This window comes from Melanotaenia boesemani, chromosome 5 (genome assembly GCF_017639745.1).
Source record: "Melanotaenia boesemani isolate fMelBoe1 chromosome 5, fMelBoe1.pri, whole genome shotgun sequence".
Classification (NCBI taxonomy): Eukaryota; Metazoa; Chordata; class Actinopteri; order Atheriniformes; family Melanotaeniidae; genus Melanotaenia; species Melanotaenia boesemani.
Genome location: NC_055686.1, coordinates 38,900,054 through 38,918,654, shown reverse-complemented (window position 1 = coordinate 38,918,654; position 18,601 = coordinate 38,900,054). Strand labels below are relative to the sequence as shown.

The window sequence follows — 18,601 nt, the reverse complement described above, 5'->3', positions numbered from 1 at the left end:
ATCTGTTCTCAGAAAGTCAAGGCCCAGTCTTATGAAACCCAGAAAATAAACTTATCCTGTATAAACTGCACGTGTGTTTTATCATCAGTTTCACAAGCTTCATCGAAACAAAACAAAAAGTTAAAATAGAAAAAACGGAAACAGCAGGAAGGAAAACAGAGAAGCATGCTGGAAAAAACACAGCAAACAGGAAAGTGTCTCAACGTTTTGCATCTTCATCCTCGTCTCTGTTCATTTTTCAGCCTCGTTTGTTTGTTACATTTGGTCTCTCTTCTGTTTCTGTTCATTTCTTTCTTTCTCATTAATGAATTATGTTGCTGAATTTAGTTGCTCGTATCCTCGTGGCTCTTTAAAACAACCACATTCAGACAAGTCACCTGTTCACTGCTTTTCTAAAGTGGCTTTGTGTTCATGCAAACATTCTGCACTCACACTGCAAACAACGTCTGTACACAGAAGAGGAACATCATGGGCTTTTCAGTTCTTAAAAACTATGGCATCTCTACACGAGGTTCCCTCTTTTGGAGGTGGTTTAGTCGTGAAACTGTGACACACACATCACTCAGGAAACAGGCAGAAACAGGAAGCTGCTGACCCCAAAAAACACACCTTTTTGGAGACAGTGTTAATCCTTTTTTGAAAATTCACCCAACCACTTTTTTTCTTTTGAATGACACAAATCCAGTTGTTCTGAAATCCTCTCTGTATCATTGATGCAACACTTCTCGTCTTCATCTTTCCAAATAAAACGTGTTAAGACTGACCTCTGCTGGAGGTAGAAATGGATGCCAGGTCATTTCAGAGGTAACAGGCCTGGAGAGCAGCTGGTGTAGCATCAGACAGCCCAAGAGTAAATATTAATACTTACAAAAATATCCCAACTATATAAATAGCCCATGAATAATGACCCTTAGGCCAAGCCACATGTACACACTGAGATACTGAAAGCTAGCTGACTAGCTAACAGAAAACTGGAAAGTTAACCTCACTCTCCCAAATCCTCCAGTCTGTTCCACTTCCAAACGTACCATTCTTATACTCAGCCAGGTTTTACCAAAATGACGTCGCTTGAGGAAGAACTGTCCACTAAATTTGATGAACGGCCACATTAGATTAACAGCCAAACCCCAGATGTACCTTATTAATGTTCATCTGTGTGGCTGTTTGTTCAGGCATTTGACCAAAACAAAGCTGGTTCAGAACCCCAAATTTCTATTTTTCAAGACAATTAAATGCCAACCAGATATTAAACCAGAGGGGTACAGTAGTATTTTCAGCTTAAGTGTCATATTCGTGTCATAACTAAGACAACTAAATTCACCTAATGAATCGTTAGAGCGCGTAAACGGACTGGATGGATGTCGTGTTGGTAAAGATAAGTCAGCACAAATTAAACCCTGCAGCCATCGCAGCCTACACTCTGGACCTTCAGACGTTGCTCCAGTTCATTCCAGAGACTTTCTGAATTCTGAAAAGAAAATTAAATAAAATCTGCTCATCATGGGACATTAAAATGTATTATAGACAAGAGAAACTTTAATTAAGTTTTAAAATGTACACATATAAACAATTGAAAAAACATTTCACAATTCTTATGTAAAAATGAGGCAAATAAGATTGTCGGTCGGGTACATTTGGATAGATGCTGATATTTAAAGTTTTTGATGTCCTGTCATCATTTGATTTGGTCGTATTTTCATCATCTAGTAACATCTGGTATGATTTTAGACCTTATAACAGCATCAGAACTGGTTACAATAAGTTAAAAACATAGAATCGAGTGTCCAGAACGTATGAAAGCTTCGTTTCAAGCAATCATCCTCAATCATACCTCAGTGCCACCTGGTTTCTTGTTGTTCATGATTTTCTAACAATTTCTTTTTTGTTGTAAATAAAAATAGTCACTGTCAAATGTGCCAGTAAGTAAAACAGGAAAAAATGTATTAAGTTTCTTGGTATACTATCACTCCAAAATCTGAACCCCAAAACCTGGAAAATCTCATGAAAATATGTTAAGAAAACTGTGTACGGATGAAAGACACGCACACTTCACACAGTGAACTATGAGGTGGATAAAACCACAAATGTTTGAAAATATGCCACAAAACCCCTTTAACACTGTCTTATTTAATCTAATGGTATTTTCTCCACTGAGGAATTACCAAATATATATTAGTATACAACTTAAAATATGACTTTAGTAGCACAACTGATAAATCAAAAAGGACAAAGCCACAAAGGTGAAAAATGCTGCTTACACTCAGTCCCCTGTTCTCATATTTATCTACATTTACTCCAGTTAGAGGCCTTCCTAACCCTCCTAAACAGGATTATTTGATATAAGCCTTAGTCTAAGTTGACTGGAAAGTTGTTAGGTTTGCTGGTGTTTTATGATAAAATCAAAATGTTGTAGAAAATTAAGCAAAACCAGAAAAGGGTCTGAAACCAGTCACCTGGAAGTCTGGACCAATTTGTAGGCTTAGGAAGGTCCCATTCAACACACACATAATCCAACTGATAAGCAACACGACTTCACGACTCTTAATTTTAGCAGTTCTTCAGTGAACACCGTATTTATGGGATGCAGATCACTGATGTCAATAAATAACTGAAATCCTTCATGTATTTATGGTTCCTTTTGGCCAATGAGAGCGGCCTTTTAAAGCTCTGTCAATACTTTCTTTTCTTTTTCTGAATTTGCTTCTCTCACCAAAGTAGGGTCAATATGAAACCTGATTCATAGCCAGCCGCCAACAGTGCTAATAGCGCTAGCAAGCCACATACAACGATAGCGTCTTTTGTTTAACTTACATGTCATTCTTGTGCAATCAATATCCTGCATACACATGCTAAATCAATACTATATAGTGTGCTGAGAGGGCATACAAAACAAAACAGTTACAATCGGTGAGGCTACAACTTCTGAAGAAGTTTTCCAGTGAGAAAAAAAAATCAACTGGGGTGGCCATCAAAGTCAAAAACCTCAAAATCCAACATGGCTGCCCTATGCATATAAAGTAGTGATAGTGGAAGTTAAAAACTGTTTAGTTACAGTTTGTTTCATCAGTCATACACATGGTACTGCCTAACTTATCAATTAAAATATGCTGCTGTTTTTCTACATATAAAACGTGTTGTCTTGTTATTAGCTTGTAGCGCTAATAAAAGGCAGTCTGTGCAGTTAGCATAACAAACCCTACTGATTTTGCCAAGCTCCACTCCGTCTTCAGGGTTCTCAGCTAAATGAAGGCACCATTACCTAAGGTGTAGATTACATTATGAATCACGTTCAAAGAGAGTCATTAAGAGAAAAGTTGGGTGGCAGCAGAGATAAGAGAAGCAAAGTAAAGGTGGTAAAACTGAAAAAGTTTGACACACTATGGTCTGAGCTTTAAGAGCAAGTTTGGACAATCTATAGGTTTTACGGTTTGCACAGTATTGGCTCTGAAGCAGTATCCACACACACGGATGCTTTGCTGTGGCTACTTTGGGAGGAAATAAACACAAATCAATTACAGAGTTTCAAAATTCAGCAAGAAAAGTTTGAAGTGGTCCCAGGAAAACTATAAAATAAAGATAAATCTAGTCCTTTTGCTTTTCCAAGATCAGATCAGACAGCACATTTATGTCTTTCTCTGCAGGGTGGCACTGCAGCACCAGCGTCACCATGTTGTCCTGACCTGGGAACACCTGAGAGAGCTGCTCTCTTAGGCCAGCTGTTTCTTCTGGAGTCCTGTCAGTACTGAGCATCAGTCCAGGACCTGCAGCCCCATGAGGCCTTTGCTGGTGTTCAGAGTCCCACCCTCTTCTGTGTGCTCTCCCTTTACCCCGGCCACCTCCACCTGATGTGTCCTGAACACCCACGAGTGTTCGGTCACGGAAGTTCAAGACTTCCGTTTGGGAGCGTGGTGGTTTGGAGGAAGTCAGTGCCGCAGCTAAGCCAGCAAAAGAGTGGTTCCCTGGATCGGGAGTCCTGACAAGAAGCAAGTGATTAAATTTAGGGAACAAAGAGCATCAAATACAGATTTTTTTCTAATATTGATAACAAAAAACAGATCCTAGATTTAAATGGTTTGTTACCCGTGTTCTGAACGTAGGAAATCATTAAGGTGAGGCCCTCCTCTGCCCAGAGGGTCATCAGGAACCATGAAGAGATCTCCTACAAATGTGTACTGAAGAAGTCTGAAAAACAACAGGAGCTCACGAGTCTAAAAATTCAAACTGCAGTTATTATTTAGTAAAACTCATCCTTCAGCTATGGAAAAACCAAACAGTTGTTTTGTTGTTCAGCTATGTTTGAGCAAAAAATAAGAAAATCCCGTCAGTCCTAATTAAACATTTCTACCTCTTTTTGATGATGTCCCTCCATACAGGGGACTCATCTGAAAGGTCTCTCAGATTATCATTAGTCACAATCACCCCATCCGTCTTCTGTGCAAGCTGCAGTATTAATCTGTGGAAACAACAGAGAACAGGGCTAAAAGATGCTCGCTAGAATTAACCGGGAATCTCATGTATTCAACATTAACTGTTTTTTAAATCTTTAAACAATGAGCGCATGTACCTGTCATCATATGAGCTGATTCTCTTTCCTTGGACTTCCCTGGAGGGGGTGTAGGAGAGCAGGCCCAGCTTCTGCAGCTCAGTCAGATAGTGCTGTTCTGAGAGGCAGGAACAAACAACCCTGTTATGTCTGCTCGAAGGGGAAACACCCACACGCCTGATGTACACCACAAGGCCACATTCAACCCTGCTTTGTTTTTCCCCTTTAATGTGACGAAGGCTACCACGCAAGCCATGCTTAAGAATTTATGCTCGCTTTGTAACTGTGGATAAGCAAGTAAACACACGTACACAAGGTTATGTAACTTTAGACTCATACTAGAAATATAACTGCTCCCCGTGAGTCAAAACATGGCAGCACACTGCTGCATTAAATGATGGGAAAGAGGCAGAGAAAGACAGAATAGTTCAAGAAATATATAAAAGTAATTATTTTCTGGAAGATTTTTAAATCATCAGATTAATTGGTGACAGGTAAGGGTGTCAGGATTGGGTATAAAAGGAATATTCAACAAATGCTTAGTATTTTCGAGCAAGAATGGATAGTTTTTTTTAACTATTTTTTGCCAACTCGGTCAAACATTATTGCTCAATTAATTAAGAAAAAAATCTCAATGCAAGATTACAAAGAATTTTGCTTTTTCAACATCTGCTTATAGGATTCTGTAAAAATACACAAGGTCTCTGTGGGAATACTGAGAAGAAGCCGCGACTTAAAAGCACTGCTGGATGCATGTGGCCATCGAGTCTTCAAGCAGCACCGTTACCGATCAGTATGGGTTCAGCAGTATCTTTGAAAAATCCTTTTTACTCTTCTGTCTCCTGATAGTGCAGGATTAAAGCGGGGAGGCGAACAAAAGAACTCTTTGCAGAAATACCACTGAGTTGGTTGCAGAAGCAATCGTCTCAGAAAGACAGAAAGACAGTGACGATGTATTTTAAAGTGATGAGTCCACGTTTTAGCTGCTTTTAAGGGGAAAAAAAAACAAAGAACATAGGTCATGCATGTCTGAATTTTTGTGTTCAGCAAGGATGGACACAGATTATTCCAAGAAATTATCCTTTCCTCCCAAACCAATAAAAGATTTAATTAAAAGAAAGGCTGTTTTAACCCAATGGCAAACATGCCTCTATCCCAACTTTTCTGCATGTTTTGGTGGCATCAGATTAATTTCTATTTTTCTAAATACAATGAAGATCGACAGCTAAGACAGTAAAAATAACTCTTTTAGGTAAAGTTTTAAATAAATTTAATACTCCATTGTTTTATTGAGATTCATCTGACAGTAACTATAAGTTGCTGCTGGAAAGTGTATACACTACGAATATTCATTTTTTACATTGTAATACTACAAGAAGAAGATGTTAAACCTTTGATCCTGGGGTCCATCTTCTGCCTCCACTGCGGTACCAAAGCGCTCATGTGGCGATGGCCTCGGTCCCAGAAGTGCTGGACGGCCAGAGCGATTCCTCGGCAGGAGAAGAAATGACCCAAGCCGTGACTGTGGAAGGACAAACATGAGGTTTGCAAAGTTAGAAACTATGACACATATTGATATCATCACAGTTCACTGGATCTTTTGGCACTATTGGAGAAAAATAAACACACTAAAGACCTCACTGATAAATATTCATAGAACAAAAATGGATAATAGGCAAACTTTATGCATATATTTCAAACTGACCCTGCCCTGTAGCATTTATTGAGCACTCATGACCCTAAAACTATGAAAGAGTGATGTTGGCAGAAAATATCACTTTAACATCTATTTGCCACCTCATAGCGACGTTGCTCCCATCAATGATGATCGTCCTCAGTTCTGGGTCTCCAGGCTTGTCCGTTAGCTTGAGCTCAAAGGGAGTCTGCAGACCTTCCAAGAAGCGCTGCTCCCCCGTCACCACCACTGAAGACGGGGACACGAAGGCCCGTCTTTCTCTCGCTCTGGTGGAAGACGAGTCATTGACAGTGAAGATGGGGGGCTGAGCTTGAAAGGCTTGCTTTAAGGACTGTGAAGAATGGAGCTTGGAGTTTGAGGAATTGTTGTGAGTTTGATGACTTTGTTTAGAGACGGCTGGATCGGGCCAGTAGGTGGCTCGGTCATGTTGCTTGTTAGACTGACAGCTTTTGAAAGGAGGGTCGAGGGACGAGGAGTAAATAGGCATGGGTGGCCCTTTGACCTCAGGCTGGATGACTTGGTGAGGTGTTTGGAAAGGCTGGTGCTGCTGTAGCTGAGACGTGTATTGGCTCATAGGCAGCTGCTGGGGTTTGTTGGGCCAGAGGAACAAACCTGGTTCTGCTGTAGGTGCAGGAATATTGGGCACTTTCACCTGTCCTCTCTCATCAGATTCTCTCTTTTCTGCTGGTATGAAAAGCTCAGCTTCTCTTCTTGGTTCGTCCTCAGTCTGTCCAACTTTTGGTTCCACTTTGTTCAGGATCATGTCATCACTCTCCCGTGGTCCTTCACTGAGGCTATCTACCTCTCTGCTCCCCTCTTCCTGAAGCTTCAGAAGCAGCTGGTGAGTGGATCCATCAGGCAACATGTTGTAGACTTTGGCTACGTTCTGCTCTGCGTACCCACAGCTAGCTGCTGCTCTTTTTACCACTCCCAGGACAAAGTCTTCCTCTTCTCCTTTCACCTCTAACTCCACACTGTCTTCACCTTTAGGCTGTCTGCTTCTTCCTGTTGCCCCCTCTTCCTCTTCTTGTCCAACATTCATTTCCACATTGTTACCTATAACCTTAGCTTCTCCTGTACCTTCATCCTCTCTGTGCTCTGTCTCACAAGGTCGGTTCTCCACCAGGTTCAGAGCTGCACTATATTGATTTTTTGCTTTTGGAACGCAACAAATCGCCTGCTCCCGGTCACTGTGATCTTGTTCTTGTTGAACCAAGTCAAGAATCTGTGATGCTTCTTTAGGTCCTGTTCTTGCAAGAACTCTTTTTACAACTTCCTCTGTATACCCCATAGCTGTGAAAAACTTTAAAAGAAGCCAAAACTCCTTGTTTCCCATTGATAAATGCAGCTCCGGTTCTTCATCCCCCTGCTGCCCTTTACTCCTCTCAGTGCCAAATGATGCTTGATGCTTGAGGTGTTCTTCTCCCATCTCCTGCGGAAAGGATGGGAGTCTCTCCTCAGCACCCTCTGCCATCCCTCTGGTGCCTGCAGGGGAGAAAAAAGATTGAAATGAGTCCTTGCCTGCAAAGTCTTTCCACAAACCTGCAGCCAGTCCTTCAGCCCATCCATCAGCAGAGCTAGAAGTATCAGGCACTGTTTTCTTAGTGGTTGCAGGTTTGTCCCAGCTATTATTAGAACCTCCATTTAAATTTGCACCTGCATTTGAATCCATCAGCTCTGGGCTTGGGCTTGATCCAAGTCCAGATTCTTTCACCAAATCCAGCAGGATTTCCTTCACTGACCCCGGAAGCACGAGGAGATCCAGAATGTGTCTGTCCTCCCATTTCTCCACCAGAGTTTTGAAGGCCCGGCGTGAATCCAGGGACTCAAAGCCCCTCTCCCAGGTTTCTGGTCGTCTGGACTGTGTGCCCTCATACCTCGCCACCAAGTCAGCAATAAGGGAGTAAGCTCGCACCACAGGCTCCGTCAGACCTGATATAAGCAGGAAGCCAGGTGATCCGACCTGTACAGTCACAGGAAAACAGCTAAATTAACTTTACTCTTCTTTATATTTGTCAGACTAGATAAGGGTCTGGGTTTCTAGTTATGTGTGAGAACCACCTGGTCAGTAGTTTGGAATCTGCTTACAAGGCAATGTTTCCATTAAAAACCCCACATTTTCCCCAAGTATACTTTTGTTTTAATCTTTTTTACACACGTAGGATTTCATTTTAAATATGAGTGTTAGGCTTAAAGTTTCTGTTTATTCCCTTTTCTTGGAATATCACAAGTGGACATTTAACACATCTGGAAGTTATGATGTTGAAAACATTAGCAGTGATATGTGTAGAAACACTGAGCAATTACTCCAACGTGATGAAATAAGATGAGCAACAAGAAAAATAAGTGATTATAAAGCAAAGCTGTAAAGTATGATGAACAGGAATGAAGCTGTTTGTGCAGCATTTTAAAGCACATCTGTAGCACCAGTTGAGGAGACACGTTTTGTAAGAAGATAGGAGTGAGAATGCATCACTGTCAGCCAACATGGAGGAGAAGACCTGAAATGAGGGTGATGTAAGCTTGGAGGGGGAACGCGAGTCTCAGTAAGCACCCGCCACTAACTGATAGGATGCAGTTTGGTTTGAGCTGATCAGGTTGTAAACGGCTCCACTGGCAGATTTGTGGAGGCTGTTTCTCAGAGCCATTTTCTTCTAAGTCGCCTCAAAGCTCTGGCAGACAAAGAGCGTTCGCTTTAAGGAACAGCTAATCCTCTGGTTATCTGCTTAACATCCAACTGGTACATTTGTTGATCAATGAAATACCAAACATGGCGTTGTAGGTGTGTGTCTTTTCTTGCTGGGCCTTTGTCCATCCAGAACCATTACAAGTGTTAATGAGCTTGAGAGACTGAACGGGTTTAAGCAGAAATGCACCTGGAGTTGGCGTAAAATGGACGTCAGTCGTTGACAGATTTGTTCAACAACAGCTTTATTTTAGTTGGCGAAGCTATAAAGATGTAAATAAGAGTGCAACCAGCAACACTGCTGAGGAAAACTTTGTACAAAGACAGCTGTGTTTGATTCTGTTTTAATAAAATTTTATGAGGAAAAAAATCTGAACTATGTGCTTCAACAAAGCAAAACATGGACATTTCATCCAATTCTGGACATCGCAAAACAGGCACAGAAGCAAAGGGAACACTGAAGCTTTATTTCATGTTGGTGACACTGTAATAAATGAAAGATAACGGGGAAGAGAAATGCATGATCCTGTCTTCAGTCCCCAGCACATTTCAACTGTGTTTTTCAGGAAACTGAGCAGCGTGGACCACAAAGCTGTTGCTGTGGTTCAGCCTTTTTGGGACCTGTAACATGTGCATGCCAGACCTATTGTGGGCGGTGACGCTTTGCAATACACCACATGTGTGCATCCTCATCAGACCTAAAGACATAAAATCGCTTGTGCTAAGAAGCACATTGTTCTATTGATCGCGAGGTTAAGAGACAGCCAACCACGACCAGCTGGTCCACATACAAGATTCTCCAGCTGAAGAAAAACCTGCATCAGGAGTGTGTGGTTGTTGAACCAAGAAACGTGCTTGGTGATGCTGCCCAGCAAAAAGCGTTTGCACCGTTATGATGGACTGCTCTAATTCATACGAATGGTGTGTGTGAGGTTTTTTCCCACATCCACATAATTGTCCCACTTGAACCATAAGGTTTCAAAAACGCCAAAATTGTCATCATTTACAGTCATTTCAACAAATTGACAGCAAATAATTATGAAAGAGAGATTGTTTTAAAAAAAGAAAGTACATTTTCCCTGACTTGTATATTTGCATTTTAACTAATCACTCCAAATATAACAGAAAAATCCCAGTGACATCCTAAATCTGTGTGTAAGAGCAGTTTTTACTTCCTAAAGATGAACGACAAAATTTTAGCTGATGGCATAACACTGATATTACCTAATAATGTACTTTTTGGTTGGAATAACAAAAATGGAATTCCTAGATATGACTTTATTAGTCAGTATCATTGTTGCACCATCTGCCACAAATGCTATAATAAGTATGACGCACCATCCAGGTTTCAGTTCAACGTTGCCTCTAGAGCCACACTTTCACTCATTTAAAACTTTGATGGAAATGAACTAGAAGGTGTTGATTATCTCATTTTTTACACAGAAAAGTGTCCCGCTCAGCGCAGTAACACACCGTTCACAGTGTGTTTGCTCCACTGAAAACTACTGCTGATCTGTTAACAAAGTGTGGCTCAGCTAAAAGAAACAAGTACAATTCCCACCGATAAACATTCAGACAGACGTTTGTTTGGTGTGGATGAAGACGCTGCCTCTGCCTCTAGAAAACTGGGCTTTCCTTGGTCATTTGTTTTTATATCTTATAGAGAATCAGTGGTGGATAAAATGAGAAAGCAATGAAGCAAACTAAAGAGAAAAACAGCTTTTTAGTCATGACGGTAACTTACCACTATGTGTGCTGAAGTGCTTCTGATCAGGCTGTCCACGAACAGCCCTCTGGCTCCACAGAAGACGCAGTGAAGGGTCCCGGGATACGAAACCTCATGCTGCTCCTCCTGATTCACCACTCCCTTCACAAATAACTACAGAATGGAAATGTGGAAGATCCATAACACGACACAACATGTGGATATTATGAAACAAAAATGGAAGACAGGTTTGCTTTTTTCTCTCTTTTCTTTATAATAAAACATAAAAAACTAATTGTCACATTCCATTGGAAACCTAAATAAAGACCCAAATGCTGGACTTGAGCTCTGTTCCGACCAACAGGTGCGGGTCGGGATGCATTTTTTGGCATTTCCACACACGAAAACTGGGAAGGGTACCCTAATATCCGACCCGACCCGTCTGACTTTGTTGGGACCCTTCTGTTGAGTACCAATCTAAAAGCCTCCTCCAACAAATTAAGCCAGGTGTGCTGATGAATAGGAAATAAATCAGAATACAGAAGGGGAAAGACTACAAAATAAAACAGGAAACCAAAATACAAGACTTAAAGACAATGGAAAAAATAAAATAAAACATTGGTCTCACAGCTCTTGTGGTGCTATGAGACAAATAAACTAAAAAGTTTTTACAAACATTAGAAGCAGCAGAATCGTTTTCAAACAGTAAGCTCAGTGTTACACAGACTGCTTTCATCTACCTGCAAACGTGTCTCATTCTGCAGTTTTTAACATGTTTTAAATTCTGAATTTAACTTTTTCTCTCGTCAGCTCAGGTGGACTAAGTTCCAGGACACAGACTCTAAAACTAACACTGTCACATGAGGAAAGACGTCCACACCAAATAAAAACACTGAGGCTTCTGAGCTGGTTTGTTGGCTTGTCCTTATCACCATGTAACACACCGGCATGATGTCATGCCAGTCTAGCACGCCCCCAAATAAAGAAGGAGTGGCTTCAAACTGACCAATCAGAGCACAGTTTTCCAGAAGAGGGTTTGGAAGAAACAGAAGCTATTACACAGTGTTTCTGAGGGAAACGGCAGGATGTTGCTTCTTAAACTTTGCTGTATGTCACCATGATGTAACCCCCCACCCCCGCCCAAAAGACAGAAAGAAGTATAATGTGAACTTTTACCTCTTCATTAGTAATGATTAACATCCTCTGTCTAGAGTTTAATTCATGAGTCTGGGAGAACACTGATTTTATTATTTTTGTTCTGGAGTTTTAGTCCTTGTGGTGGAAATAATTTTACCAAGCGTCTCGATCTTGGGAAAGACAGAGATGGTTGAGATGGGAGGGGGAAAGCAGACAGATGGTCCAGTTGGACAGATGTGTGTGTTGCCACCTTTTGCTCTAGAGAACAGGGCTGCAACTAATGACTATTCTGATGGTCGATTAGTCACCGACTGTTAAAACAACTAGTCCGCCAATCAGATTTTGTATCTCATGATTATTAAATGGATCTTATTCCACTTCCAGCTCTGAAATCTTACATGAGGTTGTTATGTAAGTTCCTCCTCTTTAAATGTTCGAGCGTTGCAGACGTACTTCCGTGGTACACAAGGTCCGCTTTACAAACCTCACATGTATTTTATTTATTTTGTAAGTTTAACATGAAGTTATTTCAGACTTTTGACGTCCTCTGCTGCCATTTTGCACCCTGGTCCGCCGCCATATTTTTCACCTGGCGAACTTTATTTCTCATGAGCAACTCTCAGCAGAGATAGGAAAAGAAGACGATGTCTCACTCTGTAGTTTATCTTTTTCTCCAACAATAGTCGATTGGTAAATTCGTTGTCGACTATTTTTATTGTCGACTATCGTTGACTAATCGTTGCAGCCCTACTAGAGAAGTTTTGCATACAGACACGATTTCATGTTATTTCCCCTCAATTCACGTACTTTTGCATACAAGCTGCTTTGTAAACAAGACTGAACTTGTACTGTTCTGAGTAAAATTCCCATCACATCCTTTAGTTGCTGTCCTTCGCCTTATTAGTTTCTTCTCCGTGTCTTTTTATGGTACTTCATATGGCACTACTTCATGGTAGTTCATATTTTAGACCAGGGCTACTCAATTCAGTCCTACGAGGGCCGCAATCCAGCAGGTTTTCCATGTATCCCTGCACCAACACACCTGAGTCAAATTAATGAGTCATTGTGTAGAACCTGATTGGCTGTTAGAGCCACCTAATTTGACTCAGGTGTGTTGGTGCAGGGATACATGGAAAACCTGCTGGATTGCGGCCCTCGTAGGACTGAATTGAGTAGCCCTGTTTTAGACCTTTAACAGACTATTAGAAAACAGAAGTATCCACTGCTTTGACTAATTAAGTTGTGTATCTTCTACAACAAGAACATCATGTAGCTTACATATAATTTGCTTTTAAATTTTTTAACTGCATATTTGCCTGAGATTATATATATATATATATATATATATATATATATATATATATTTTTTTTTTTTTTTTTTTTTTCTCACTACTTTGTTATGTACATGGACAAGTTTAGCTTAGCAGACCAACTCTACAGGTATAATGGCCACCAGCAAACCAAAGCTTCTGATTCTGAGCTAACAAAATTTAGTTTTATACTGAGCTCTCATCCTTCAAGGGTCAGTAGCTTGTCAGAGTTTTAGTGTGAAGCTAAAAAGAAAACTGAAGATCAAGTTGTTGTGCTGATCATTCATCAACATAAAAATGTAACGAGTCACAGCAGCCCTGAAATCCGTACGTAATGTTCTGGGCGTATGTCAAAACAGGAATATCCAAAGCATTCACAGTTGACCTCTTGGTCTCTGGATCATTCTCCAGAAGATCTGAAGGACTTACTGCCAGCTAAGCTTGTTGCATACCCTGCAAAAAGCGAGAACTTTGTTCTTGCTCTCGAGCTGCAACAACAAGAAAAAAGTTTGTACAGGTTTTGTCAATCCATACTCCACGAGAAGCTTTGTCTGTGGCGAGGCGGGGATAACTTCCTGCAGCTGCCACAACCTGCCGCGAGTCTCCACAGCTTTCCAGAGCTGCTGACAGGCAGCTAACAGCGCTAATGGCTCACACTGTTACTTTCGGGACCACCTGGTTCATGTGTAGCTGAGGAGATTCAGGAGGGAAAACTTCCACCTCAAAGACGCTCTGTGGCGTAGCTGCTTGGTGGATCTTACCAGTGAGCTGAGCTGCTGTCTGTCAATCATTTCTGCCTGTGTATCCCACCCCACCCACTCTCCGCCCCCTGATCACTCCAACCCTCCGACCCAAGCACCAACCTCCGCCTGTAAACTGTGAAGCCGATGCGGTGCCAAAAAATTGCAGTTCCCCCCTCATCCACTAGGGGCTCCAAAACAGAGCAACTTCACAGCAGAAATAAACATGTTTAAAGCCTGGTACAAAAATCCATTTTAGGATTAATAGGTCAAGTTTACCTTCATGACAGCTGTGAGGCGGGTGAGTTTTTTTTCTAACTCATTCGTTTGGATGTTATTTAATCTTGAAATTTGGCATAATTAGGGGTGTGTCCTTTTGACTGACAGGTATCCAATATCTGCGACAAGAAGGGAGAGTTACACAGAAAGTAGGGAGTGTAGTTACACTTTAACAAGAAACGTTGTCCGCAGCATGCGGGGTTGTGCATGTGGGGTTGTGCAGGCGGGGTTGTGCATGCGGCAGTGTCTGTTTTTCTTAAATCCCACGTGTGTTGTATACGTTTACGTACTTTCTCACCACCTCGATGTCACCACCGCCTCATCAAAACTATCCGTTCAACCTCGCATCTGGGGAGATGCGGAAGCCACAACTTCATTTGTTTCCTCGTTTTTTCTTAGTTTGATTTTGAATACTAAATACAAAATCAAAACATTAACCACGCCCACCTCAAATGTCTGACCAATCACACTTCTCGAAGCCCAATGAGAAGAAAGCTCTGCTCGGCTGATGTGTCGAGAACAAGCCGCACCCTGTCCCCATTTTGAGTTTGTGACAGTCTTTTTTTGTGCATGCCTTTAGCTGATTCTTACGTTTCACCCGTCTGCTGCTCTCTACTGATTTCAAAACAAAACGGACCTCAGTGAGTCTCATACACCCTTCTCAACGTGCTGTAGACAAAAACACGACTAGTCTTCTCAGCCATTCCTTCACTTTCCAAGTTGTGAAACACATTTTTCAACCTGGGATTCCACAAGAGGAGCTTTGAATGAATTGTGGCTTCTGCTTCTTGTTGGTGCCTCAGTTTAACCTCTTTATTCCTAAAAGCCTGCTTTCTTCTGACTTTGGAAAGCCTGATAAACGCCAGCATTTAGAGCTTGATAGCTGTATTTTCTGGACTTGATATGCAGCCATATAAAGAAATATAAGATGGGATTTACTTTAACAAATGCTCACGAGGAGTAAACCAGCAAAGCTCATAGTCTGCAAGGCCTCGTGTTTGGTTACATGGAGGTATCCTTACGTGGGGCAGCCAGCTCCGGCAGACTGGTCATATTTCAAAGCAAATGTAGAGAAAAGCAGTCCTCCGAGAAGCTGACAGCACATAGGCTCTGGATGTGATTGAATGCCAGTTGGCTGAAAGTTGGCTGAAAAGGGCAAACAACAACTAGTTTCATAACAAAGAGGACGTTGCACTGATAATAATAAATAGAGATTAAATAATAATACTGGTCAATTTTAGTATATAACACTTAGCTTCTCTCCATCCAAAAGCAGATCTTTTTCTTTAACAGAGACACATTTTAAAACACAGCTTTCATTAAATTAGTGAGCCTCATCCAGCTGCTTCCAGGTTACAAAAATGTAGTAACATCACATCATTATTTAAAACTGCCCACATTTTAACATGATCTACTTAATAAGTGGCCTTTCACTGTTGAAATGAAAATGAGCTGAACATGTAGGCATACAAATTGGCTGAACTATTCGTTGTAAAACCAAGAAGAGGATCTTACTTTGGCAGCTTTCACACTGGCGCTCGACCCTCGTAGTTTTAGCCATATCTGACCGTTGTTGCTATGAGGCAAATCCTCCGTCCCAATTCCAAAGGTGACCCCGAATATCCGCTCCACTGTGGCATGCAACGAGGTGAGAGATCCCCGCAGTATCCCAGCACATGCAAACTCATCCTCCACCTCCGGTTCTCCATCGCCTGCCCCACCTCCTTCACTTCTTTCGCCGTCCATCATGCTGTGTTAAATCGGCGGCAGAGAAGGGAACATGCTGTGAAAACACATTCAACTGTTAGACTATGATTTAAAATTCTGATGGCAGAAATAAAAACTGATGACTGGGGACATCTTTATTCATGCTGTCCATAAAACCAAAATGATTTAGACCAAAGATTCCCTAAATTTAATTTAATCTAGTCTGCCCAGGTGTGGTATGAAATATGTCACAATAGGAGTGAAGACAATGGTTCAAGTCCAGTTGTTGAACTGAATCAGGTGTATCTTGGCCAAATCCAGATAACCACACATATGCTGTCTGTCTGTATGAAGCTGCAGTTTCCAAACGAAATCTGGCAACCCTCACTGGGTCAACATCCAGCTCATCTTTACCGATTTGTAGAAAACAGCAGCAAAATGTTCCACCAATCCACATGAATACCATTTCTGGTTTTCAATGAGACAAAAGTGGTTTTTCTGGACAGCTGTCATTTTAAAAAATAACTACAGGACTGCCAAACATCAAGTTTCATGCGTCCCGGCTGAGCTGAAGACCAACAAATGACAGCAGGTTTTTCATGGCTTATCTTCAGTTAACAGCAAAACTTTTGCTACTTTAGGCAAAAACGTTTCGCGGTTTCAAGTTGGGAAAAAGGCTTTAAGCTAGAAAATCCATTATTTTTACAATGACACTGACACCAGCTCCGCCATAGAGAAAAATAAAATAACAGAAAGACTGTTTCTACCTGAATGAAGAAACGACGTATAGAGACGTAGACTGATTAATGGGATGCTTTTACTGTAGCTGTGATGTCACTTTTAATCATCAAAGGGGTTTTTCTCTCTTTGGCAGCCAAAACCTGAAAAAACCTGAAAAAACTGAAAGGTGAACAGGGGCCCTGAGTAGACCTCCATCTCAGAAGGTCGCCTGTGGATGGATGTCGAACAGCATAAATAATAAAAATAATCGGTCAATAAAAACACAGCATTCCCTAAACATGGAAGATGACGCCTTTCTGCTGACGTTTGTTTGAGTTTGAGCCTGTTTAGAAAGCAGCACCTGAAATAAACTGTTTTCCTGCTTCTTCGGTTTTGACAGATGTTTGACATTTTTGTGTCGGAGTTTTTCCAGCAATGATCCCACTGGGCCAGATTTACGACCTGCCTCTCAACTCACACTTCAGGAGGAACAAACGAACGACAGAAAACGATGAGATAATATGGCATCTGAGTGGCGCGAGACGTTCATCTCGTTAGATCTGAGGCTGGAAAAACGAAGCAGGAAACCGACATCAATTTAAAAGTTAGACCTTTCGCTTGTCGCTGAATCTGTCGCTCCGCGCACTCAGAGTTTCGTTTCCACCAGCCGCAGCTGCTCCAGACTTCCGCAGTGTGAAACAACAACAACCCGAGTCCAAAGTTCAGCGCGGTGGGTCTCAGCTGGACGGCAGGAGGACGCTGCTCAGTCCGGCCCCGCTGGAGCTGCTGCGTCCGCGGCTGGATGAGGAAGTCTGCGTCGGCCCGAACTTCACCCAGCGGAGAAAACCCCGACGACAAAACCGAAACCAAGCCGCTTCTCACAGCCAGGGCTGCGGCGCATCGTGTGATTAGATTAAAGCTGTAATAGCGTGATAATATTTTTCTGGCAATCGTGCGCGCGGCGCCTGGAACACGTGAAAAACTAAATGTGTTTACGGTCAAATAGTCATTCAAGGTTGTTCCCCACCTTTTAAACCTATCTGTAAGTCTGTCTGTGCTTATATCAGGATAATAAAAACACTTTTACATTTTAAAATACATCTTTATTTTGTAGTTAAGACCAAACGTAGATAAAGGGGATTTCCAATGACGTCAGAGTGGGTTTTCTTTTTTTCTCTATTTTCTTCAGGACTCAGCTCATCCATTTTATAAAGAAATCGCATTTTTGTCTTTTTCCTTTTGATTGTTTCCCTCACAAAATGTTTCCACGTTGAGTCAGTTTGTGTCAAAGACAGGAAGAGTTAATTTCCTCTGACAACAAAGCCCAAACCTTCCACACTCACCGGGATGAGATGAAAAATAAGTCAAACATTAACTTTTCCCCGAGTTCACCAGCTATTGTGGGAGTATTGATGACCTATTTTAAAGATTTATGGCAACAGAAGGATCACAATGACTCATGAAAGACTTGAAAGAGTAAAAAAAGTAGATAACAATATTTTTTTTTTGCATCTCTAGATATAAAGAGATGCAAAAATGACCAGAGCGACTGACCTGATGCGAGGTACTAAAATAAATAAATAAATAGGAAAAAATACAAGGAAAAACTACACGGAGGCAGAAAATGAGACTGAAATGTGAAAAAAGTCCAAAAATAACTAAAATCTAATAAAATATTCAACATATCCACAAAATACGGTGACATGATGTAAAACATGAAAGTAGTGAAACAACACAAACAACTTCATTACTTTTTCATCTTCGGTGTCTTTTTGCTTCTCTTTTAACTTCAAGGTTTCATCAGACTCTTCTGGGTTCATCACAGAAAACTTCTCTTTGCATGTTCTTACTTCTGGAGCCATAAAAAGCTCTTTCACTTTAAACCAGCGCTGATGTCATTTCAGCACACTTCCGCTTTACCACGTGACTGTAGCTAAAAACAACCTTGTTAAAGGTTTTCAGGGAAGGTTTCAGTTTTGCATCGTGTGCCAGATTGTTTATCTTGACGAAAACACTCTTAATGCAGCAAAAATAGTTCAGTGTGTATAAAAATGTGGGGCCCTCTTCATCAGTTTGTG

General features: G+C 41.3%; 1 protein-coding gene across 7 annotated transcripts; it reads right to left on the bottom strand.

Moving 5' to 3' along the window:
- Positions 1 to 1,514: 1,514 nt before the first annotated feature.
- Positions 1,515 to 18,403, bottom strand: khnyn (KH and NYN domain containing). 7 transcript variants are annotated; one of them, XM_041986506.1, is made up of 11 exons: positions 17,002 to 17,436; positions 15,612 to 15,879; positions 10,670 to 10,804; positions 7,896 to 8,202; positions 6,942 to 7,724; positions 6,341 to 6,908; positions 5,935 to 6,065; positions 4,565 to 4,661; positions 4,346 to 4,453; positions 4,081 to 4,182; positions 1,515 to 3,973 (listed from the first exon to the last, which is right to left on the bottom strand). In XM_041986506.1, the coding sequence occupies exons 2-11, from the start codon at positions 15,843 to 15,845 to the stop codon at positions 3,583 to 3,585; spliced, it is 2,856 nt and encodes a 951-aa protein (XP_041842440.1). In that variant the 5' UTR covers positions 15,846 to 15,879; positions 17,002 to 17,436; the 3' UTR covers positions 1,515 to 3,582. The 7 variants fall into 7 exon arrangements, with proteins under 7 accessions (XP_041842440.1, XP_041842439.1, XP_041842438.1 ...); XM_041986505.1 differs by having other exon boundaries at positions 6,341 to 7,724; positions 17,002 to 17,437; XM_041986504.1 differs by lacking the exon at positions 17,002 to 17,436 and adding an exon at positions 18,275 to 18,403 and having other exon boundaries at positions 6,341 to 8,202.
- Positions 18,404 to 18,601: the final 198 nt, after the last annotated feature.

Bases quoted from the DNA above. Each gene is read 5' to 3' on its own strand.
- khnyn (XM_041986504.1), bottom strand. From the start codon at position 15,845: ATGATGGACGGCGAAAGAAGTGAAGGAGGTGGGGCAGGCGATGGAGAA. The intron at 6,066-6,340 runs GTGGCAAATAGA...GTCCTTCCACAG, and splicing joins GGGAGCAACGTCGCTATGAG to TCACGGCTTGGGTCATTTCT. The intron at 4,183-4,345 runs GTAGAAATGTTT...GTTGTTTTTCAG, and splicing joins AGGGACATCATCAAAAAGAG to ACTTCTTCAGTACACATTTG.